Source organism: Nuphar pumila, chromosome 6 (assembly GCF_984573655.1).
Source record: "Nuphar pumila chromosome 6, dmNupPumi1.hap1.1, whole genome shotgun sequence".
NCBI lineage: Eukaryota > Viridiplantae > Streptophyta > Magnoliopsida > Nymphaeales > Nymphaeaceae > Nuphar > Nuphar pumila.
In genome coordinates, this window is record NC_143254.1 from 15,282,274 (window position 1) to 15,307,770 (window position 25,497).

Genomic DNA, 25,497 nt, shown 5'->3' on the forward strand with positions numbered 1-25,497 from the left:
GAATGATCCAAGAGTTGTTTCTATAAAACCAAACATCTAGATCCCTACAGTGAAATTTTAGAAAAAATAAAAATAAAAACTATAAAAATCTAGGTTCATACCAACAAACATATTTTGCTGGTAAACATATTACAATTACCCTATATATATGTATTATTGAGATTGACTAGCCTTCCAACTTTGCCAACATTTGAATGTTTGAATAGTCCCTAGTATATCTTAACCTTGGGGTGGCTCCATTCAAATTGTGTGAGTAGGACTCAGACCTACTGCATGACAGGGGTGTTCCATTCAAATTATAGGAACATGACCCAGACTACAGCTTAGAATGGTTAGACGTCCTCATTATTTTGACTAAGTGAATGGACTCTGATCAGAGGTTGGGGAATTCTAGCCACCACCAATCAATTGCTTATAATCCTTGACCAATTTGTTCAAGTGGTTTCCAACTCAGATATGCTCAGCCTGCTCAGTCTAATCGGGACTAATCATCTGACCTCATTAGTAAACTTTGATGCCATGTTTACACAATGTTTACAACCAACAACAAAAATTAACAAGGGAATGGAATCAAAATTAGCCCAATTATTCCTTTTACTTTCGCTAATAAATACATTGAATTAGGCAGGTACGAATACCACCCCATCTTTAATAACAAAAGCTTTTAAAAAAAGAAAAAGGCTATAGCATTATGGGATCCCAAAGATTCTCAACAACCCTAAACTAGATGCTTCTGGTCATGTAAAGCAAACGTTGTGCTCCTTCAAGGGACTTCCCCCTTCCCAACCAAGAAATGCCCATCAAGCTGGTGCAGCCTAGCTCCTTGAACCCACTTATTCTACACCAATCTCAAATGACATACATGTCTTCAGTCCCTGCCTTGCTTGAAGGACAATCATGTCATAATGTAAAGGTCAAACACCAACAACCTATCCTTAACATATTACCGAGATTCCCCTCCATAATGCCAAGAAAATGAGGAAAAACAAAAGTAAGTGAACAAAGTATTCCAGCCATGAAATATATAGAGAGGATAAAAAAATAAAGGAAAAGAAAAGGAGAGGAACAACCACAGTTGGAATTCTGCAGCATAGCTGAGGGGAAGGGGGATGCACCCACAATATCTAAAAGGTCCAATACAATCACTTTCCCCCCACCCCCCAAGTCGTCCTCTGAAACTTCCTACCATCACCCCAGTTGACCCCCAACCTCACAAAAGACGATATCTAATAAATCTCCCCCACCTTCACTCATCTCTTATATAAACTCCAATACTTTCTTCTTCTGCTCATCAGCTGCTCTCATTTTTTCCAGCCACTTTCTGGCGAATAATAACATGGGCACCAATGATTGCACAGATACATCGATCGAATCGGTGGAGCTGGTAGGTGTTGTGATCGATGGCGACGAACCAAACATCGGTTTGTCGCCGGAGAAAGATCTCAGTGAAGAACTGCAAAGGATGGGAAGCGGTAGCATCGTCGTCGATCCAGAGCCCGATGTCGAAGCTGATTCGATGCCGTCGATGAGGAAGCTCCCATCTTCCCAATACAAGGGTGTGGTGCCGCAGCCGAATGGCCGATGGGGGGCTCAGATATACGAGAAGCATCAGCGCGTGTGGCTGGGGACGTTCAACCAGGAGATAGAAGCAGCACAAGCTTATGATATAGCTGCTGTGAAGTTTAGAGGCAAGGACGCCGTCACCAACTTCAAGCCCCTCGCTGAGGGTGACATAGAGTTCATGTTCCTTAGCGCACACTCAAAGGCTGAGATAGTAGATATGCTTAGAAAGCACACCTACTATGATGAATTGAACCAAAGCAAGAAGAATAGGCTCATGATGTTGTCGAATAATAAATCTGAGAATTTTTTGGCATTCGATGTGTTATCTGCACGTAATATGACTAGGGATGGTCTTAGGGTCAAGGAAGAAGAGATCGAGTCATTGTTTGAGAAAGCTGTCACACCTAGTGATGTTGGTAAATTGAATAGGTTAGTGATACCTAAGCAGCATGCTGAGAAATATTTTCCTTTAGAAGTTGCAAGCTCAAACACATGCAAAGGTGTGCTCTTGAATTTTGAAGACGAGAATGGAAAGGTGTGGAGGTTCAGATACTCATATTGGAACAGCAGCCAGAGCTATGTCCTAACCAAAGGGTGGAGCCGGTTCGTCAAGGAGAAGGGTCTCTGTGCCGGCGATACAGTGAGCTTTGCCCGCTCGAACGGACAAGACCGGCAACTCTACATCAGTTGGAAGGCAAGGACCAGCATAGGATCCGAAATGGCACCAATGGTGCACCCACAGACTAGAAAAGGGTGCTTCTTGTGGCCGATGACGGCAAGACCCGAACCAGATCGGGTGGTCCGCCTCTTTGGGGTTAACCTGCTGAAGACACCAGCCCTTAATGTAAAAAGGAATAATGAGCTGGATCTGACGAGTGGTGAGTGCTACAAGAAGCAATGTGTTAGGGTCTTGTAATTCTTTGCTTCCCCAATGGAATTGTACAATGCTCAAGTCTTTTGCTCTTTCTTTTGTTGAGTGCAGCACAACTAGGATTTCTTTTCTTTCCCTATGTAGGTTTGTTTTTTTGTACATAATGAAATTCTTTGTGAGATGACAAAGGATGGTGATGTTTTTAGGGTATTAGTGCAATATAAAAGATGATCTTCATGAGATGATAATAGAGTTGCATTGAAATGATGTTATGTTGTGGTGAAATTTCTTCATGAGATGATGCTGAAGAATATTATCATGTGACATACACTGAATTTTCATGGGATGATGAAGGCGAATATTTAGAAAGTTGTTCTGTGGGCATCACTTCCTTTTTCTTTTTTTCTCTTTAGGGTCCTTCACAGGACATGGAAACCTAAAAGAGGGGGGGTGTATCTGGTCTATGTTGAAATAAAAGGACGTGTCTTTGTCTTCCTTTTTCTGTCCTGCGGACAATCCTGCCAGCCATCTTAGAAAATAATGCTCGTACGGAACTGCGTTATGGAAACAGTGATAATTATAATGTTTAATAGAACAATAAGGATGTCACAACTAAGTCATGTAGATCATATATGGATACCGTCTTAGCAGGCATTTTCTTTTGTGGGGTCATATATTTTTGTATGCAGCACCACTTTATGAATATCAACCTTCCATCATCTTAGGATGAATGGACACGATTCGGTGGTCGACCCGGCTACGGGTAGCACAGTGTGATGGTCCCCTTCATAGAGAATTAAACCTCAATAAAATAGTCTGGAAACACAAAGATATCTATTGACCTAATCTTCTCACTTGAAATTCTCTCAAAGACACTATTCATTCTGCATAAACTAATGCCGAATTGGGGCAGATACAGCTCATTTAGGTGGTGCAATAAAACGTATGCATTTTTTTTAAGGAAAAATATTATGTTGTATTCATGAATATAAAGTATTACAGCAGGGAGTGACGAGGCATCAATCAAAGATATGCTTATTTTTCTTGTTGATATGCTTACTGTAAAGTCAGTTAGCAATGAGATAAACCATCAAATACCATCTTTTTGAATTAAAAAACTGTTTAAAATTGGAAGATAATGAATTTTATCTAGTTGCATTGCAATAAATAAGAGAAACTGTTGAATGTTAAAAGTCATTTATTCTCATCAGAAAAAATTTAGAGTTAATTATTTTAACATCAGCATGTGCATTCTCTTGTAGACATGAAAAGGTGACATCAGCGGAAATAGTGTGCGAACATACACGCGCACACCAGAAACAACGACAATACTAAAAAAGTGATAATATACTTGGAGTACAGAAAGGGAAGGTACCAAGTTGGTCTCTTCTTTTTATTGTACCTTCATTAATGTGCAACCAAGTTGCTTACCCAAAGGAGAGGCCACCCTTTGCATTTTAGGTTGAGTAATCAAAGCCCCAGTTCAAATTTAAAATTTAACTTGGTTGACCCTTGACTTCCTCCTGCGTGATGTTTTTTTTACTTGATATTGAGATAGTTTTACTCAAATCCCATTTTTCACTTGCATTATCTTCATTTGCTTTAAACATTAGATTGTTTTTTTGCTAGGCCAAGGGAAAGCTCCTCATCACCGATAACTATTATCCAATTGGTAAAATCCTTGAGGTCTCTTCTGCTCATTAATTTCTGGTACACCCACCTTGAACCTTGTGGCAAGGAACTCTCCCTTTAGGCTATGTCAGGTGACAAACCACAATCGCCTCTAGCTAGGAAGGTATAACCCTGGTTGGCTAATCATTGACCTACTACTCTGCTGTACAAGAAGTTTTTGTTTTTCCTTTTTCACTTCCTTTCTTAAAGAAGGTTGGCTTGGCTACTGATTAAAAATATCAGGATCTTGTGAAAGTATAAATGGGGGCCTCCTGAAACCCGAAAATTGCACATGTGCATACGTGTGTGTGGGATCCTGATCCTCTGTTGCTTGTGCAAGTGGGAGCACAAGTTGATAGGTTTTGATGATGACCATGAGATGCTTCTCCCTTAGATGGCTGTTGCTAGGCTGGAAATGCCACCATATGTTAGTTATTTAATAAAAATATTCACACCCATCGAGGCATACACCTTTCTCATTTGTATGTTTCCCCAAAAAAAAATCCGATGGTAAATTTAAATTCTTAAATATGGTTTTGACTTGAAGATAACTACTAAAATACTGCCAATATCTCTTATGTTTAAAATTCTAAGTGGTGTGGATGGCATGTGAAAATGTGGGATCACCTTTGAGTTTGATGGTTTTCTACGTTCTTCAACGGTTTGTTGGTGTCCAATTGAGTTAGAAATTCGAATATATTTCTGATGAAGATTTTTTTTTTGAAAAATAAAATTGTTTATATTAGTGGTTTTGCTTTGCTTCCAATCACTTCATTCAACAAGAATAAATTTTGAGGGTAGCACTCCTACTTTGTCCATATTTTACTCATTGAATGATTCAACCGATGAGCACCAACTTGTTGTATACGGTTCTATCGTAATTATAGTATTGAATTCAATGAGTGCATGCACCTAAGGTGCCTTAGTACTCTCTCTCTCTCTCTCTCATATGGTTGGCACATATGAGTAACAGTTAAAGACTGTTATTCTACTTTCAGTTATTTGGATTGAAGGAATCGGAGTTAATGCATTGATGTTGTTTTCTACATTGGGTACCTGACAGGCAGACTACCTGTTACTTTATCCAAGCTTCCCTGAATGCGTTAACGTAACGTTTAATTTTGAAGCATTTGAATTGTCTCTGTTTTTTGAGTGGTAAAAAATCCTTTGTTAAAAATGAAAATAAATGTTCCCTAAAAAAAATGAAAATAAATGAGACTCCTTTGCTTTTAGGAAAAAGAAAAGAAAACAAGTACCTCATTAGGAGCAGAAAACCAGCAAGAGAGAACTTCATTTAAGAAAGTCACATGCCACCACATTCGTTAGCTACAGAACAGCTGAACTTCTATATATATTCTGTGCTTCCAAAAGGATCCCTTTGTTTAATTGATAGAAAGATCCTAAGATTCCATCTACAAGTTACAAACCCTTTCATTACTAAAATGACAAAAAGAGCCTTTTCCAGTATCATCGTTTAAATAAGATTTCCTTAGAATGAGAAAACAGAATCATGTTGCACTCTTGATGAATATGGTATATAGCTGCATACAACTTACCTGCGGACGGCAGGCAGACGCCTCAGTGCCGTTGGATTGTGAAGAACTAATGGCACTAAAAAAGAAAACACAAAAGAGTCTTTAGCGATGATTGCGACCGCTGCTAAAGGTTTTTTTTTATGTTTTAGCGCATTTGCATGCTGTTTGCAGCTAAGGCATTCGAAGATACAACAATGTTCTCCCCCTTGATTATAAATTTGTTTATTTCCCAATGTTTGAATCAATGGCTAGGATTCGTCCATGTCAAGTTAAAGTGCAATTGTATCCAAGATGCATCAATTGAGAAATTCATGCCACAAATTTGTTGGACACTGACCTAATTAAATAATATCCGAACAGAACTGGACCTACCCATGCACTGGTCGGCATTTAAAATATTGTCAGAGTAGGTCATGAGAAGCAAGACCCGATCAGATCCAATCCAATCACGGAAGGTCCGGTTGGGTCTGGACCAACCGCAGCCACCAAGGACCAATCTGTTTAAAACTTTAAATGCCTGCTACTTATAAAGGTGTAAAGGTAAAGATGATAAGATGCTATATTTCAGTCTAATGACTGAGTAACAAACTAATCAACAATCTGTTTTTCTTCTAGATCTCTGGTCAATTCTTGCCATTTTTTAAATTAAATTTGTATCAGTCAAAAAAATAAGACTGTGCCATATTTTTATGAAAATCTCTTTTAGAATGAAGGAATTTTCACCCCCTTTGTTCAAAACAAATACCTTTCTCGGAGGAGATAATTCTTTTTTTGAATTTATAACCTGAAGAAACAGCACCCGGCACAAAGACCTGGTCGTGCTGGCTCAGCCTGCCATACCTACGGTCATTGTGCTGGTAGTGTAAAACTCCGAGGCTAGGACACCTGCTGCCAGGACCTATGCTACTCATTGGCTTGCACAGAGAGGCGACACCCCACGAGAATCGAACCATGACTGGCCGTCTAGCAGCCAAGGCCACAACTCACTACACCAACTTCCATTGGGACAGGAGATGAATTAAAATGGTAAAACAATAGGAAATTATTCACTTTAGTTAAGATTATATGTTAACAGTTTCAACACAAGGACTAGACAAATAGAGCAAACGACTTGCCTCTATTTTTTCTAGTTCAGCGATTTCTTTGCTTTTCTCTAATTCGTACAATATGACAGTTAGACAGGAATTAGTGGAGCAGTTGGTCCAATCTACTTGCAAAGTAGCCATAAATGATGCTATTACTTTTTTTACTTCAATAATAGTAATATTTAAATGAATACTATCAATATCTATAACTACTTTAGCAAATAGAAAATATAATGCTGTCACTAAAAGTACACTGAACCTATATATGAAAAAATTATAAGCCATTACATTTATGATGCTCTTATAAATATAGGTGCGTGTGTGCGCATGCGCGTGCATGTTTTTTTTTTTTTGAGTTAAACTGTATGATTTATTCAGAATGAGAGAAGGGACTGAGTGCAGTTCGCGCACCCAGAGCCCTGTATAATACAACATAAAAAGAAAACGCAACAAGTTGGGGAATAGAAGGAACGACTGTACATCAGCAGCCCCTGCTACCCCTGCTGCGCGCGTGCATGTGTTAACTTTTGGTACTGATGTCAGATATTAGAAGAATTTAGTTGGACCCAGTCTTTCTGTTTTTTCCAAATGCAGTTTTGAATCCACAGGGCTGGAATGCTCCATCTTGAATTTAGTTATGTTGCCACTAGTTTCTGGTTTTGTTAGTATCAGAATGGTGCTTGATATCAGGGCAACTCAGAAATCGAACATAAATCCTTGACATTATCTCTCTCTCTCTCTCTCTCTCTCTCTCTCTCTGTGAAATCATTTGCCATCCCCACTAAAATATCGTCTAAAGTTGAACAAGGAGAAAGAATTAATAGTATACGAATTGTTTTGGAAGTTTCAGAATTACACAACGTGAATAATGTGTGGCGGCTCATTGAAGGAATCCGCTTGTAACTTCAAAAGTTTCCAATTTAATAGCAATTGATTCAATGCGTACTAGCTATTGGTCAAAGAACTAATAGCCACCCAAATATTCAACGAATAACTATGTTCTACTCACATTTTCATAGTTCTTTTTTTTCTGAAAGGCACAGTTTCATGGTGTTGTTTAAGATAATACTAAAGAAATACCATTTGAGATAATATTCTATAAAAAATAGAAAAATATATTTTCTAGATGGTTAGCAGGTTTTGAACTAATCCATTTTCCAAATTGTGGTTGTCGATATGAACAAAATTGCCATCCAAGTTAAATTTAAAGTGGGAAACTAACATGTTAATGAAGCTTATAATTTTTATTCTAAAGTCAAACCTATGATGTCCTCTTCATCCTACAGGAACACTAGAGTTTGTTTGATCAATTATGAGAAAGCATTGAATAGGCAGGAGAATTCTTATTTCCCAGTATGGTAGCAAAATTTTTTGTGAAAGATGGATGAACTACCAAACGCTTCCCAGCAACCATTGTTGTAGTGCCAACCTATCCATCGTTGAAGTCCAAAGATTGAATGATGGCTTATAAGTGGTCCATTCCTGGGGACCCCCAATAAGTAACCGATTGTTCAAATTTATTTAGGTTGGTGGCATCTTCTTGTTAGCATGTCATTATATGATTACACTACTACAATTTTTTTTTACCAATTAGTACTTTCTTCGATTGTACTTAATGATACTTTTTTATTAGCTTTGCCTTATAAACAAAAACTTTTTTTAACAATTACGTTTCATTGAAAATTTGTAATAAGATTATTTACATCTTGAACCAACTATTTTATGTTCTCAAATTCTTTAGTTGTTTTTTATAAATTTCTTGATAATTCTATACACCTTATATTGCCATTTTATTTAATTTACAATCTACAAATTGAAAAAATTGAAGCTTATATGTCAATAAATATAGTATAATTAGCACATTCATGTAAGTGGAAAAAATTATGAGCTGTGAATTATTTTGACTTTTACTAGTTTTTCAGGCCAATATATGCATGCGATTTTGTGCAAATGAGTGTGTTTGAGTACGTGTGTTTTATCAAATTAATTTTTTTATGAGCCTTGAATTAGATGACTAAAATCTATTAAATTTAGTTAAGTTGTAGTGATTACTAATCAAAATAAGATGGCCATACGAATACCTAAATAATTTAGTGGTGTTTTTGTGTGGACATATCTTTACTAAAGAAATGAATAAGAATATAAAATGAACTTAAGAATTTAGTCAACATAACATGTTAAATTTGTACAGTTTGGGAATATAAGTTACTATATTGAAATTTAAATCCTCAAGACATGCAATCCTCAATATTTTCATGTATTTAGCAAATCATTATAACTAATTTTTTTAATAAAGATACGTGGACAAAAATATGAACAATACTAAATAATTATACAAATAGCATTGTTAAAATTTTATTCTTGAATAATATAATTTTAGTTTTGAACAAGAAGCAACTATTGACGCCTAAACAATTTTTTATCAATTTTTTATGTAAATAGGAATTTATTACTTCATTAACATACAAAGAAATATTTTGGAAATCAATGTATGTGTTATCCTTTTTAATATTTTTTTATTACTAATAGAAAAATATCTACATACAAATGTTATTTCGAATGACATTAATTGCATCTCTTGACTATTATTTTCTATAAGTTTGCATAACTGACAATATTTATGGTGAAATCAAATATTTAGAAGATAATGTCTACCTACTTCACAATTTTTTGTAAGCATTTTAATATGTATTTTAAATAAAAGTAATTGCAAGATATTTTTTTATTACTAACCCTACCTGTAATCTCTCTCTCTCTCTCTCTCTCTCTCTCTCTCTCTCTCTCTCTCTCTCTCTCTCTCTCTCTCTCTCTCTCTCTCTCTTTGTGTGTGTCTGTCTCTTGACCTTGTTATTTTTTGTATTCTCAAAGAAATTCATAAGTATCGGAAGAGTACTGAGCTGTTGATCCGAAAGCTTCCTTTCCATAGGCTTGTCCGTGAGATTGCTTAAGATTTTAAGGTATGTATGCATCCTGAAAGTCGGTTTGGTCATTGTGCCCTGTGTTTCTCGGTGCAACTACTTGCCTATTAGGAAATTTAAACGATTCAAGCTCTGATTTTCTTCCCTCCCTTGTGTTAGATGTTGTTCTCGCTCTTCAACAAGTCGCTGAGTCACATTTATTGTAATATATTGTAAGTGGTAGGTTTTGGGTGTGTAGCAGATAATATATATTTTTTCACCCCTACATCCTACAGCGGCCACAAAAACGCCGCCACTATAGGCCAATAATGGCTACAAAAATGTCACCGCTATAGGCAAATTATGGCAACTTAATTGTCATTGTTATAGGTTGGTCGCTGTTATAAGGGAGTCGCCGTCATAGGATAAGTTGCTGCTTTAGGGGTGTAACTTATAACGGCAACATATAATGTCACCATTATTACTCAACAGAGGACAAAACTAGATGGCTACTTTTTGTCACCATAATAGACCTATAGCGGCAACAAAGAGAGCAATAGCGGCAACTTTTGTCGTCCTTATTGACAATGATTCTGGTAGTGAAGATGGAGGGTGATCAGGTGCTTAATGCACAAATATTTAAGCAAATCATATTGCACCCGATCTTTTCACGAGAGTCCATGAAAAGTCCACGAGTTACCTCCAACCTGATTCGTCCATGCAATCAAAATACAAAGAGCCATTTGGTGCCCTTACGCTTAAGGTCCCTTGCCAATAGGATATCTCTAAAGGTATGATCAAATGTTATATTCTGACCCGGCTCACCCCACAATTCTTGATGAATTGCTCTCATGAAGTTACAATCATTAAACAAATGATAGGTCGTTTCTTAGCCACAACAACACAATCTACACTTCCAAGGTGGAAGCCTCTCGATTTCAAGAATGAATCTGTTTTAATTTTATTCATCAATAACAGCCATGCAAATGTTGAACCCCTCGGTGGTACACCGTTATCCTATAGATTTACCTTTGGTAGGAATTCCACCGCGTCTGGACATAATGCCCTGTAACAAGATTTCATCAAATAACAGCCATCCAACAGAGAGCTTCCAAATGATCCATGTCATTCCTATCCTGCATGTCGTCTTCAATATTAATTGACTTAGTCTCCTTAATAGTTTTCAACCTTGAAAAGTCCAGAATTCAACTGTATGCCATAAAAGAAATAACGGACTTTCCCTGTTCAGATATCACTCCCATCTCTGACGCCATCCTAGTGCCATGAGGTCCAAAATCAGAAATAATGGTGCTATCCAAAATAAAATGACACCAACTATGTTGATTTCTAACTTTATCTAACCTTCCATTTACCTTATTTTCCATTCCTTCCCAATATCGGTCCCTTGACACACAATGGTGCATTGGAATACCCAGGTATTTCAAAGGTAGGCTCCCTTTTCCACATTCAACGATACATGTAGCCATGTCTCTCAAAAATCCACCATTTTCATTGAAAACAATGACTAGATCTTGTCCCCATTTATTTGCAACCCTGCTATTTTTGAGAAACAATGCAAAATCAACCAAAGGGATTTGAAATTTGCTTATGTCGCTCCACCAAAAGTTATGATATCATCTGCAAGTAACAGGTGAAAAAAAAATTGGAATCCAGAAAGGTTGATGCCCATGAAAAAACCTTGCTCACATGCTTCATTCATGAGAAAAGTAAACCCATTTATAGCCAAAATAAATAATAGTGGTGACAATGGATCGCCTTGTCAAAGGCTGATGCGGATGACTGGGGCTCATGGCGGATAGGGTTAGAGCATACAGTAAATGCATGTTGGTCATAACAAGATCAACCACTAGGGAGGTCATTCATCTGTGATTTCTATGCAATAGCTCCCTACTAGCGCACAGATGGATGAGGTCATCAGCCAAGCGTTCGGTAGCTACAACATGGGCTGGGCAAGAAGCACGCAAACATGTAATACCTGACGGCGAGGTCGATCCGGCCAAAGAATTCAACACACAGTTCGTTAGGTGTCTCACAAAGAACACACAAAAAGGATTTCCAAAAATTTCTTTTTGTTTTCATTCTAAACACACATACATTTTTTGAATTTTACATGAACTTGAATAGGAAACGTGAACCCTACCTCCATTAATGTCTACTACTCAACCAAATGCATTTAAATCATCTTATCTATTTTAAAAACCTTAACTATCTATTAAAAATAACCTACCTATTTCAAAGCTTCCCAACGAACCTTGGGACTTGAAGCCACCGCGTAAAGAGTCCAATGGGAGAGTCTGTTACCATTGTTCGAAAAAGAAACCCAAAATGTCAACTGTATTCAAATCTGCCCAATAGAATCTTTTTTTTTTGAAAGAAAAATCTGCCCAATAGAATCCAGATTGACTAAACATGAACAGAAGTAAAATAAAATAAAATTTACTCAAAAAATACTACCTGCCAATGACCATTACAAAATAAAGATGTAATAAATATGAAATATTAACTGTGACCATTGAAAGTTGTAGTTATTAACTACGGTTCAAATAAAGAGTTGTAGCTAATAATAGGTGCTGCGACTTTAACTACGGCCCTTTGATTTTTAAGAACGACTTAAGGCCGTAGTTAATACTCTCACCTAATTTTTCACATAGTAGATAAAAATGAAAGTCCCTCCAAACTTTTAACTATGACCTTTTGGAGTATTAACTATGGTCTCGCAATTTTTTCGTAAAAAATCCCTCGCCCTTTTGCCTTTAAGCGATGACCGTTCAGGAGAACCACCTCTTTGTTCCCTTCCTCCTCCCACAAGAAATTCTAGCGAGGGAGGACAAGGAAGAGGTTTGATCTGGGAAGAGGGATGATGAGTTTGAGCGATGGGATGTAACGACGACGAGGTTCGCCAGGGTGGCGAACCTGTCATTTTTGTTGCTACAGATGCCGAAATCAGTGGCGTGCCTCAGAATAACAACATTATTCTCTGAAATGTTGTGATCTTCGGGTAAAATCTTTGCTTTTTTTTTTTCCCCTTTTTGGTTTAATTTTTAGGGGGGTTTTAGTTGATTTAAGGGTTTTGTTTTTGTGATGGCTTTGGTTGCAGCCCTTATGATACTCCCTCGAATGGAGGTGAGGTTTCTCTCTTTTTATTGTTGTTTTTGTTATATATATATATAATTTTTTTGTGTTTCTTTTCAGTGCTGGATGTGTGGTAAAGGTTATGCTTTGCTAGTGTTTTGGTTGTGATTGTTGTGGAGTACTTGATTTATTTTTTTAATCTTTCGGTATGATGATTTGGAAATTATGGCAATCAGATCGTTTAGGGTTGTTTTGTTTATCACGTTATTCTTCTTCGATACCATAGATGTTGTTTTAGGGACTGCTAGGGTTCATCTGTTTTTCCACTACGATTTCTTTCTTCGTCTGTTTGTTTTTACTGACTTTATACAAGTTCTGTTTTTCTTGTTTGTAGTTGTATGCGTTTGCAGTTGTTTTTTTCTTGTTTCTTTTTCTTCTGTTCTTGTTGTTAGCTTGTTGTTAGAAAGATATGGGACAAATACACGTATGCTTCTAGGTTTCTATTTCAAGTTATGCTCATTAGGATACTCTGGATATTGTAACTGTTGTTTCTGGAAAACCATAGTGAGTTATAGAGCAAGGATATCCCTTGGGAAGATAATACTGTCCCAATAAAGAATAAATTAAAATATGTATATTAGAAGCTAGTAAAATAATAAAAAATTGTTAACAAAAGCGCATGCATGGTACCAATTTACCATAGTGGTTCTTCAAATCAAGCTAAAGATCAAGGACTCGACAAAAGCTATGTCTACTTAGGTGTCATAATTAGAAACACATACTCAACCATGCTAATCTTATTGATAAAGATATGCGACTAATATATTTTCGTTTTGAAGTTGAGACATCTCTTGAATATGGATTAAAATTTGGCTTGATTATCAAGATTATTAGGGTGGAATTGGGCGATCCACATGTTCGATTGGATCTTATGACTGAAACCATAATCTCCCTCGCATGCTCGTCATGTTTCTATCAAATTAAGTTTGAGTTCTTTAAAAGATTCATTAGAATAATTTCTCATCACCAAAGTTTCTTTACCATGCCAAATCCGATTTAGAATCATTGTTCATTTATTTATTTATTTTTAAAAAGTGAGCATAAAATTTGTTGTTTAGAAAAAAGGACAGAAGGATCATTTTATACCTCGAGCAACCACTAAGGATGAGGGTCAATAACGATGACTCATTAATGGTGATACAAAAAGTTGCCGCTATTGCTGAAGTTGAATTGCCACAATAATGGTGACTTTATATATCACTGTTAAAGATATGTCTAACAGCGATTAATAAATCTTTAACAATGACTTTATATATTGTCATTAAAGATATGTCTCTAACGGCGATTAATAAATGTTGTTATAGATTATCTTTAATGATGACATATATGGCCATTAAATCTTACAGTTAAAACACTTTTGACTGCAATATTTAACAGTCATTAAATATCAATGTTATTGATCAATAACGATGACATTATGGCATCACTATTATAAGGTTTTACTCTATAACGGTGACCTTGTATGTCACTGTTATAGATGTCTCGTTAATGACTATTAAATACTTATACAAGAATTAGGGTCAATAGCGGCGATACTTTAGCAACTAGATTTATGTCGTTGTTATAGATTACTCTATGATGGTGACATAAATGTTGTCGTTATTTAGTCTATAATTAGGGCCCGACAAACCCTTTTGAAATTTTTTTGCTCTCTCTCTCTCTCTCCAGCCTCCCTCCCTGCTCGGTTGACACCACCAGACCCTAGCCTCCCTCCTCCCTGCTAGGCTGACGCCATAGGACCCCAGGCTCCCCTCTTGAAGGTCTTTATCTCTTCTTCTTCTCCTTCTTTTCTCGTTGTTGCCTCCTCTGTCGAACCCAGCCTGAGCTGGGTTCGGCCATGTGGAACTCAGCCTGAGCTGGGTTCGGCCATGTGGAACTCAGCCTCAGCTGTGAGATATTTCTCGGTGAGGGTATTTCTCACTAGTGCCTTCAAAGATTACCACATGAACAACTCCAGGAATATGAAAACCCCTTGAACCGCTTTAATAGCAATTGGAATCAAAAGTTACATCCTTTTGGCCACATTGTTTACAAAAACATGATTATTCAATTGCTTGAATTGTCATCATTTGCGAAATGGCAATCATCAATTACCAACAATACCCATCACAATTTCAAACTAATAGATATGGTTTGAACTTTTTGTAGACTAAACAAAATTGTTAGAGAACCACTCATGAAGGATTTAATTCAGGCACCATCATTAGATTTCAAAAATTTACAAACATAAACAAGTATGCAGACACACACACACACACACACATACATGTGTATGTGAGTAATTGGTTCCTTATACCATCCATCAGTGCCGACAGTGCTAAATCTTCATTTTTGGGGTTCTTTTTCAAATCTGACCTTACAGATGCGATCAACATTATTTGTTTAATAGGAATTGGATTTTGGATCATCACATAAGTAGATTTTTGAAGGGCTTTAAAATCAATGGCCCACCAGATTTTATATTTTCAAGACTAAAAAAATCAAGTTTTTTTATTGAAAAAACATGATCCAAGAGCCAGTTCCTGGCAGATGGACCATGCCAAACACACTATGAGGTTTGATTTGCAAAACATGCCTTGGGACATCGAAAATGGCACCATCCACACCATATGGATGTTTGAACTTAGAAGGAACCAATTACTCTCTCTCTCTCTCTCTCTCTCTCTCTCTATATATATATATATATATATATATATATATATATATATATATATATATATATGCACCGGAGATGCATGGCTTGGAGTACATATCTTAATATATTTACATCATATGGAAGAAATTAAGAAGATGAATCAAACAATAAATAAAATCTATGCAAATACTCTAGGTTACTGTAATAACACCATCCAAAATAACCTTGAACTTCATCATTACATTTTCTGCCTTCAAACTTTGTAGCTTAGACTTTTTCATTTATCCCTTTTGTAGAAATTTGTGCAATGTATGCATTTTGACATGATTAAAGCCTCTTAAACCAGGACCATGTGGTTGAGATTTAGAGCTCATAATAGAACATAAAACCTAAGTTGGACAAATTTAAATGTGAGAACCAACTACAAGTTAGTGAAAGTTTGTATGACAATTCACTACAAGAATTCTGTGGATTAGCGACAGACGCTATCAGACGACAATCCATCTCAAACGATGGATAACATCTATCGCAATTTTTTGGTCGCTAATTAGTGACAAAACTGATCTGTCGCTACTTTCATCGCTAATTCGTGATGGATTAGCGAATGTCATGATCCATCGCTAAATAAGGACTTATTTGGTTTTGCAACATATACATATCCGTCGATAATCTGTCGCTAAAATTTAATGATGAATAGGTTTCCGTCGTTAAATTATGTCGCTAATTTATCGATGAATTCGCGATGGATTACGTTTTGTCGCAAAACATCATCTGTTTTAGTTTTTGAGACAGATAAATATTTATCCCTAATTTGTCACTAAATTCACAATGGATATTAGCGACGGATAATATTCATCGCTAATCCATCACAAAATTTTAAAAAAAAATAAAAACAATTATTTGAAATTTAAATATCAAGAAAAAAAATTCGTTATACAATTTATATAACCTATGTATAAAAAACAAAGCAGGTGAAACAAATTTAGCACAAGTTATAAGTGAAACAAATTTAACAACCCACTATAATACTCGCCAAGTTCTAATTAGTTACAAGTGAACATATACAAAGAGTTTCGTTTGAAATAACAAGTACGTGAAACAAATTCAACACATGAATCTAATCATTGCCAAGATTCAAAGCATTATCCTCTTCTTTGTCTCGATCTGCCCCTTCATCCATGTCTCCATCAGCTCCTTTACGCTGATCATCTCTAGCATCCTACAAGATAACCGAAATGTTAGTATTGATAAACAAAATATAATAAAATAAATTATATGCAATGCACCAATTCTAAGGCAATCAAAGTAATATGGTTGAATGACACATAGACTAGCAATAAAGTTAAGGACATTAACAAAATTCAAATATGTGTTCTAAGGCTAACAAAAAAATTTCATAGTGATTCAATCATGCAGATATGTTTTTTTAAGGTTGTCAAAGAAATGTCATAGTGATTCAAGCACACATATATAGTTTATAAGGTTGTCAAGTAAAGGTGTTATGTATCACAATCATGCATATATGTGTTATAAGGCAGTCAAAAAACTTTCATAGTGATGAAATTATGCTTATATGTGTTCTAAAGTTGTCAAAAAACTTTCATAGTGATTTAATCATGCATATATGTGTTATAAGGCAGTAAAAAAAATTCATACTGATGAAAGCATGCTTATATGTGTTCTAAGGTTGTCAAAAAACTTTCATAGTAATTCAATAATGCATATATGTGTTATAAGGCAGTAAAAAAACTTTCATAGTGATAAAATCATGCTTATATGTGTTCTAAGGTTGTCAAAAAACTTTCATAGTAATTCAATAATGCATATATGTGCTATAAGGCAGTAAAAAAACTTTCATAGTGATGAAATCATGCTTATATGTGCTCTAAGGTTGTGAAAAAACTTTCATATTAATTCAATCATGCATATATGTGTTATAAGGCAGTCAAAAAACTTTCATAGTGATGAAATCATGCTTACATGTGTTCTAAGGTTGTCAAAAAACTTTCATAGTGATTCAATCATGCATATATGTGTTCTAAGGTTGTTAAAAAACTTTCATAGTGATGAAATCATGCTTATATGTGTTCTAAGGTTGTCAAAAAACTTTTATAGTGATTCAATCATGCATATATGTGTTATAAGGCAGTCAAAAAACTTTCATAGTGATTCAATCATGCATATATGTGTTATAAGGCAGTCAAAAAACTTTCATAGTGATGAAATTATGTTTATATGTGTTTTAAGGTTGTCAAAAAACTTTCATAGTAATTCAATCATGCATATATTTATTATAAGGCAGTCAAAAAACTTTCATAGTATTGAAATCATGCTTATATATGTTCTAAGGTTGTCAAAAAACTTTCATAGTAATTCAATCATGCATATATGTGTTATAAGGCAGTCAAAAAACTTTTATAGTGATGAAATCATGCTTATATGTGTTCTAATGCTAGCAATAAAAATTCATAGTGATTCAATCATGCATATATGTGTTTTAAGGCTGTCAAAAAAATTTATAGTGATTTAATCATGCATACATATGTTCAAATGCTAGCAATAAAAATTCATACTGATTTAATCATTCATACCTGACGGGCACCAGAGTTCATATTGAATGCAGACGAAGTTCTCCTGTCTCGAAAAAAGTTGCACAACTCATTATGAACAAAGTTGGAAATGACTTAATGTAAAAAGTCACGCATTGTGTCCTGAAGAAGCTGGTGGATACCATCCCAAGAAATAACAGGGTCAATCAGAGGGTGAGAGTTGATGCTGGCTGGAGAACTGTGAGAGCTCTGACTGCAGGAGGCAACGACTGGTATGGTATTCATGTTACTCTTAAACTCGAATACATGACCCTTTTTGGGTTCACCGATTGCAATCAGCCATGCTGCAGGATCAAAATGTGGATGCTGAGTGGAGTCATCGTCATATCGCTCTACCATCTGTTGCTCGTATGACTCCTACAAAGTAATAATTACAGTATCAATTAATAATAAAAAATTACAATATTTATGATAATATAATTTATGGTAACTTGTATATTACAATATTTATTAATATAATAAATATATATCGTTGTCGCTCTTGCCTTCTCTGATACGAACCCTTTTGTGCACTTATGCTTATGTGTTTCAACAAACACTTTTTAAGGCACAATGCCACTTTTTTTTACTTCTTGCAAGGTTAAATGATAAAAAAATTAATTAAAAAGTATGCAAAAATACTTATGAATTTGATAATACATACATACATATATATATATATGTATATATTGATGAGTTACCATTTTCTTCTGGTGGCTCCCAAAAGTCCAAGAACCACCTCTGTGTGTAGATGAGCATCAGGCATCTTCGCTCGGTTTTGTGCAGTATTTGCTGAGCGGTTTTGAAATTCATGACTCGCCAACTTGTCGCACATTGCATCCCAATAATCTATTCTGATAGTAGAAGAGTCATGACTTTTTCACTGCAGTAGATCATTTATCCCACCAGTTGCTTTTATTGCTGCAGTCTTCATATTGTGCAGCATGTTGGCAAATCAACTGACAACCACCTTCTGTCACACTAACTTCGCATTCTGCTCCTCCTTCGAAGTCGCGAAACGATTCAAAGCCTCTAAATAATTTCAAAACGTTAGTGCACATGACTATAACAAAAAATTAAATGTGAAACATATTAGCTATGATAAACGATTGTATACCATGAATGAGGACCATAATCTTTCTAACACCTCCTTCGAGTAGTCTTTGTATTGAGCGACCGGTCCTGGTAGATGCTGAAGTAATGACTTCTTAATTTCTCGTATTACTTCTTATGACTCAAACCTCATGCTGCACATGAATTGGTATACATTAACAATCGACTATCAATATACACTATTTATAAGATAAGTATTGGATAAGTGACAATGCAATACTTACGGTCGACTTTGAATGAGTCATCGTGTGTCAAACTGAAAAGACTCTACATCCGGCATTGTCTCATGATGTGTATGAGTAGCTGGTGTAAGTGGGTCATGTGCAGACAAAACATCATCTACAAAACAATGAGTTAGAAATTCACAAATGCACATATAATCTAATCAACTGTACATTTATTTAAATGATATACCTATTCAAGCATTACGTGAAGACGAAGGCTAAGACTGGCTATCACTGAGTTGGAATCCTATAAAGACGATTAACAAGTAATAAATTTTTTATCAACATATAAGCAAAAACATAATGAATTCCTATATTTAAATATAACACAAAGACATCTACCTAATGATGTCCCACACCCTCCACTTGGTCCTCACCCACTAGGTGCTCGACTACTGTGACCTCCACGAACCATATTCTAACAAATAAAAATGTTATTTGGATCAGTTACATAACTCTTGATCTTAGCATGGACATGACATATGCATAAAATATAAAGATTTAGAGGTCCTACATGAATAAGTTTTATAACTATGCATGAATTATGCATGTACATGCTAAGTATGCATAGAATGTAACATGATACACAATTCCATGAACATGGATACATAATCAAATAAAAAATAACTCCATGCAAGCATGCATATAGTCACATCAAACATTGCAATACATTCAAATCATTCATATCACAATAATGTCAAACATGTACCTGCAACAAACACACTTCAATATCTCGCTAACTACAACCATGACTAGCATGGTCTCAAAAATACAAACATAAGAGCATATGAGAAAGTGATGCGGTATGTATTACAAGATGTATTTCACTAGCTCGAGTATGCTTCCTCATCACATGTTTGACTTTCATATTCTTCTTCTTCCTCCTCCTCCTCTTCGTCTTCTTCTTCATTGGGCGTCCATCCACTTGGTATATCATTTGGATCACATTCTTCTATACGTGTGCCATCAGACACTGAAGATGTGACATGCAAACCATGTGTGATATCGTGACTATAAGAGAAGTCATACATATCATCTGATTTATAGTAATTACCCTCTTTAGCAATTTTGTCTTCCTGTAACTGATCATACTCGGGGTATAGTTTAGACTTCATCTTGCAAACCGCCTACCATTCATTTCTATGTAACTTCCTTTTATTCGGGTATGAAGTATAGTAAACTTGTTGAGCTTGTGATGTTAATATGAATGATTCATATGTTCCAAACCTTGATTTATAATTCACCTCAATAATGCCTGAGGCTTTGTTGACTCTTGTTGCTGTGAGATCAAACAAATGACACTTTTATAAAATTACCCTTTTATTTATGCCTAAGTAAGTCAACTCCATTATTTCTTTTTTAACACTGTAGTAGTTAAGTTCATTTTCATCGTAACGGCTACTCTTGACACACACGCACTATTCATCGTTGACTTATTTATACCATAGTTATTTACATAGAATCGATAACCATTTACGATGTACCTATTGTAACATTGCACAACTTTGGTCAGACCATTTTGTAAAACACATATTTCTTGGTCATTAACATAACCGTGGCAGACCTACACACATAAACAATGACTGTGATCATGACCAATTAAGTAACAAATTGTTGTTTACACGAAAAAAATGCATGTCATTGTCCTTACCAACTCTTTCAACCATGCCACAAACTTATTTTCACGTTGTTTCTGTACTTCTAAATTAGTGAGATGTAGAAGTTCTCTTCGCAACTCCAGATCAAATCGTCTGCACTTAACAAATAATTATATTACTGAACCATGTACGTACGTAGATAATTTAGTGTAACATATTAAGTATACTTACTTGATGTAGGGGTCGATCGCTGAGCAATTAAAAATAATATAGATTTGCACTGCGTCTTGCTCTCGATCTTCAATAGTCTTGATCGCCAACTACCAAAGGTATGCCCAAGTGGTTTAAATATTGATAGTTTGTCAGCCACAGTAACTTGTTCTCAATCATCATTACGAGGTGGACAAGTGTAATGTATTGGAATGTGAGGTTCAAAGTACATAGATGAGAAATTTGAAATCTCTTCTAAAGTGTACGCCACACAAATTGAACCCTCCACTCTTGCTTTATTTTGAACCTTTTTATTGAGATCAAACATAATATAAAAAGTTATTTTTTTGCAGGTTCAAGGCCTATAACGGCCTATAACGTTGATATTCTTGTGTTGTCGTTATAGGTCTTAAACTCGTCATGGCCTATAATGACGACTATGAGGTCATCGTTATGAGCTATCACGATGACTATGAGGTTGTTGTTATAGCATATAATGGTGACTTCATGCTTACCGTTATAGGTTATAACATAATTTAATTCTCATTGTTATCTCCTATAACGAGACTGTTAATGAGTCATCACCGTTATAGGCTAAATCAATGCTATTGTGATGTATCTTTTAACGACAACCTATAATTGTTGTTGTTAGTACTCAATAGAGACCAAAACTAGATGGCCACTTTTTGTCACCGTTATAGGTCTATAATGGTGACAAAAAGAGCAATAGCGGGCGCCTTTCATGGCCGCTATTGACCCTTATCCTTGTAGTGAAATAATTGAAATGCATTCCCATAAAGTAGATGATTGAATAAAACAATCTAGACATGGACAGGTGAGGTAGCTTTTTCTAAATTACCCACTAGATATTAACCTTTAGCATCATGTGAACATGTCCAAGTTCTTAGAACGTTATTATTGGTTGGTTGGTTGTACTTCTGCAGGAGCACCAAACAAATGTCTAGAAATGATAGGAGCTCATGCATCCCATCATCTGTTATATTATATGTGATTTTGCGATTTTACAATTTTAATTATTTAATTAAATATGAAATACAGTAACAATCTTTTCCCTAATTGCCCAACAAAAGAACTAATTTTGTCTGTGTTATCTGGTTGCTTGATTCAAATATCCATGAACTCGTTTTAAATCGGTTATAGAAGAGGGCAAATATTAGACTTAATTATTGTATTAAAAAAGAATCACATGCTGACCAATTAATTATTGAATAGTTAATCAGGCCAAAGGATTTTAAGGCTGAAGCTGGGTGTAGTCCCAGGGGAACAAAGGGGGACCCAAGTTTTTTATGCCAATGAGCTCGTGCGTGATTGAGGTGATTTTCCCTGGTTATCGAAAAAAGGCGCATGAAAGGATTTGTCGGGTTTCTACAAAAATATTTATGGGTAGCTCTTCCTTCGATCAGGATAATTACAAATAATTTGGCAATTATTGAAATTTAATCTTTCTAATTGTTGATTTGGTCGAAATCACTTCATCTCAGTATCACAAACAAAATGAGCATTGGGCCTATGACTTAATTTGTACTGGCTTTCAGTTCAATTATTGAACTGTTTGCAAGATCTAGAACTGTCATTGGTTGATTAGTCCTCAAAAAGACTACAACAAAGGTACCATATTTTATATTTATTTATTTCTTGAAAAAGATAAAAGAATCAGCATATTTTTCTTGTATCTTATGCAAGTTGCGCAAGTTGAGAAATAATGTCTTTTTAACCTCTCATAGAAAGGTCTATTGTTAGGCTGGAAAGTAGCATTCTTTTGATGTTATCATGCTTTAGCAGTTGCATTGCTTCCATCTGTTGCTTCTGCATGGCCAAGACAAGTCATTGAATAAGGGCTGTCAAGCGGTCGGAACTGGGTCGGATACCTTACATCAGAAATGACGAGTGGATCTGGGCATTAGACTAGCCATGTTTGCTTAAGCTCAAGCTGTGATTGATGTTCACAAGGTCAGTCTTGTGATTAACTTTGTCAAGCTTCAATGCAAGAGCAATCTTGAGTGAGAATCACAATCACAACTTGCACTTTCTCATGTTTCACTAAACTTGAGAAAGCGTTACGATTGCGACATGCAATCACAAGAACTTGTGAAAATTAAACTTTCATAGGGCATTGCGAACATGCCCTACATGTTTGCAAGTGGGAAAGTAGATCACTACCCCTGAGAAAGTAGTTGTGCTTTGTTTTCCCATGACAAAGGATACCAGAGTGAACTTTCACTAGTAAACAGTCTCATATTGTGAAATTTACGTCTTTTCTGGTAATGTTGCATGAGAAAATGAATCACATGTTCACAGAGCTATGAACTTTTTTTCCTAGACAAAATAGCTTACATTCTCAGGTGAGAAAGTGTTTCATACGTTTGCAAATGTTATTTTTTCAATAAAGAAAAAAATTGTTGTATTTGGCATTTGACTCGAAGAGGATATTTGAAGAATCCAAGTCACCTGTGAAAGTGGCAGGCTAGATCTAATGAATTGTGGCTAAACAAATTATACATCTTGATCCACATTTAGAAACTAAGTCCACATTTAGGTCACATTTAGAAATTATTCAGTACACTAGATTTTGTCAATTTCCATTCAGGGAACCAGGATCCCTTTTTTCTATGTGACATATATGATCACAATCCCTTTGGGCATAGACTAAACTCAAGTTGGGTTGTATAGCCACTTTTTTTTTTTTAAGTTCTTAATTTGAAAGAATTTTATACACGGTTTAAAGACTCATAGATGACTCCATTTTTGCCAAGACTCAGCCACTTGTCTTTCTGTCCCAGTCTTGTTCTCAAACCAAGACTTGTCAAAGCATAATATGCATAAGTTAACCAAACTTTGACCAAATCATGTGCTAATGATCACTCATTACAAATTATCTAAGGTGAGTGATAATTCATAACTTTTGTTTAATTTTCACATTCTTTAGAGTTTATGTAATAATGTGTCTACATTTACACTTAATTGTTGTGACTCACCCAAAGTCACTGAATCAATTTTGGCATCAAGGCCAGGCTTCTAGATTGTCAACCACTCAGGTCCAAGTACATCAAGCCTACACAAGTTTATGTAAAGCCGTTCATTTGAAATATTATTCTGAGTAGAGTAAAGATTTTTCATTTGAAATATTATTCTTAAAGATTTTTATTTTATTAATTCAGCAAAGTGAAAGGAAAACCCCTGAATCACCGAGCACATATTGGCAAGGTATAACTGATCTTGAGGTCCTCCTGCCCACCAAAGTACACCCAACTTCATATTTGCAGCAAATGACGGCCCTCATGGGTTCAGATTGGGTGACAAACCATGGTCGCTCCTAATTAAGAAGGGGGAGCCCTCGTGAGCTTTCCATTAAGACCTAACTACTTTTTATTTTTATTTTTTTATATTTACATAGAGAAACCACCCTCAAGATCAAAGAATTAATCGCGCTCGCTTTGTCTGCCATACTTAAGATCGTTGTCCAGACACCATAAAACTCCGTGGGCTTATCTCTTACCCCCATAGAGTCGCCACACTTTGGCTTGTGCAAGGGGTGATGCCCATGAGATTTGAACCTAGACCACCTGCTTAGTGGCGTAGGTCCCATCCCACTAAGTCAAACCCCTTTGGGGGCAAGAGCAAACCACGTGAGTTTTTTTTTTCTTTAGTTGGCCAATTCCACAAGATAAGGCATCATCATGCATGGTAATGATGATGATGACAACCAACGTTTTTACCTGCTGGTCTTGCATAAACATAATCAAGTCATCTTAAAACCATTCAAATTTCAAGGCCTAAGGAGTCTTCATCTGTAATTTTTCTGAAGAAAAAGCAAGAATATGCTTGGTGCTTAATTATGTTATTTAAATCTATGATCAGCGTCGTCCATTTAGATAAAGATTCACCACATGTAAAAGCTTTTTTTCTGGTTAAGATTATCATTACTCTTTTTTTATGGGATCCCACAAAAATATTGCTGCTATCATTATTAAGATTTGTTTATTTATTCAATGGTGTGCCTGTGCTAGGGATGGCAGTGGACCGGGCGGGGGATAAGGTCTCCACCCTGCCCCGTCTCAAAATCTTACCTTTCATTCCTGCATGGGTTTTGATTTTAACCTTCATTCACGTTTCTATTCTCGGTTTATGTCCTTCATCCATGGTTCAAACTCTAAAGAAGGATGGGGGATGGGGCAAGGCAGGGATCAAAGACGGGGACGGGGCAGGGTGCTAGAAAAAGTAAGTTCATCCCCGCTCCATCCCCGCACAGGTTTTGATTTTAACCTCCATTCCCAGTCCAAACTGGCCGAGGCGGGGTGGGGCCCCATTTCCACCATTCCACTGCCACCCCTAG

General features: G+C 35.9%; 1 protein-coding gene across 1 annotated transcript; it reads left to right on the forward strand.

The window, feature by feature from the left end:
• The first annotated feature begins 1,313 nt into the window (after positions 1 to 1,313).
• LOC149834083 (AP2/ERF and B3 domain-containing transcription factor ARF14-like) lies at positions 1,314 to 2,635 on the forward strand. The gene has a single exon (XM_090009954.1). It carries the CDS (start codon positions 1,337 to 1,339, stop codon positions 2,477 to 2,479), a length of 1,143 nt encoding a protein of 380 aa, XP_089866080.1. The 5' UTR covers positions 1,314 to 1,336; the 3' UTR covers positions 2,480 to 2,635.
• The last annotated feature ends 22,862 nt before the right edge of the window (positions 2,636 to 25,497 follow it).

Excerpts from the sequence above, each read along its gene's own strand:
- LOC149834083 (XM_090009954.1), top strand. The coding sequence starts at position 1,337 with ATGGGCACCAATGATTGCACAGATACATCGATCGAATCGGTGGAGCTG.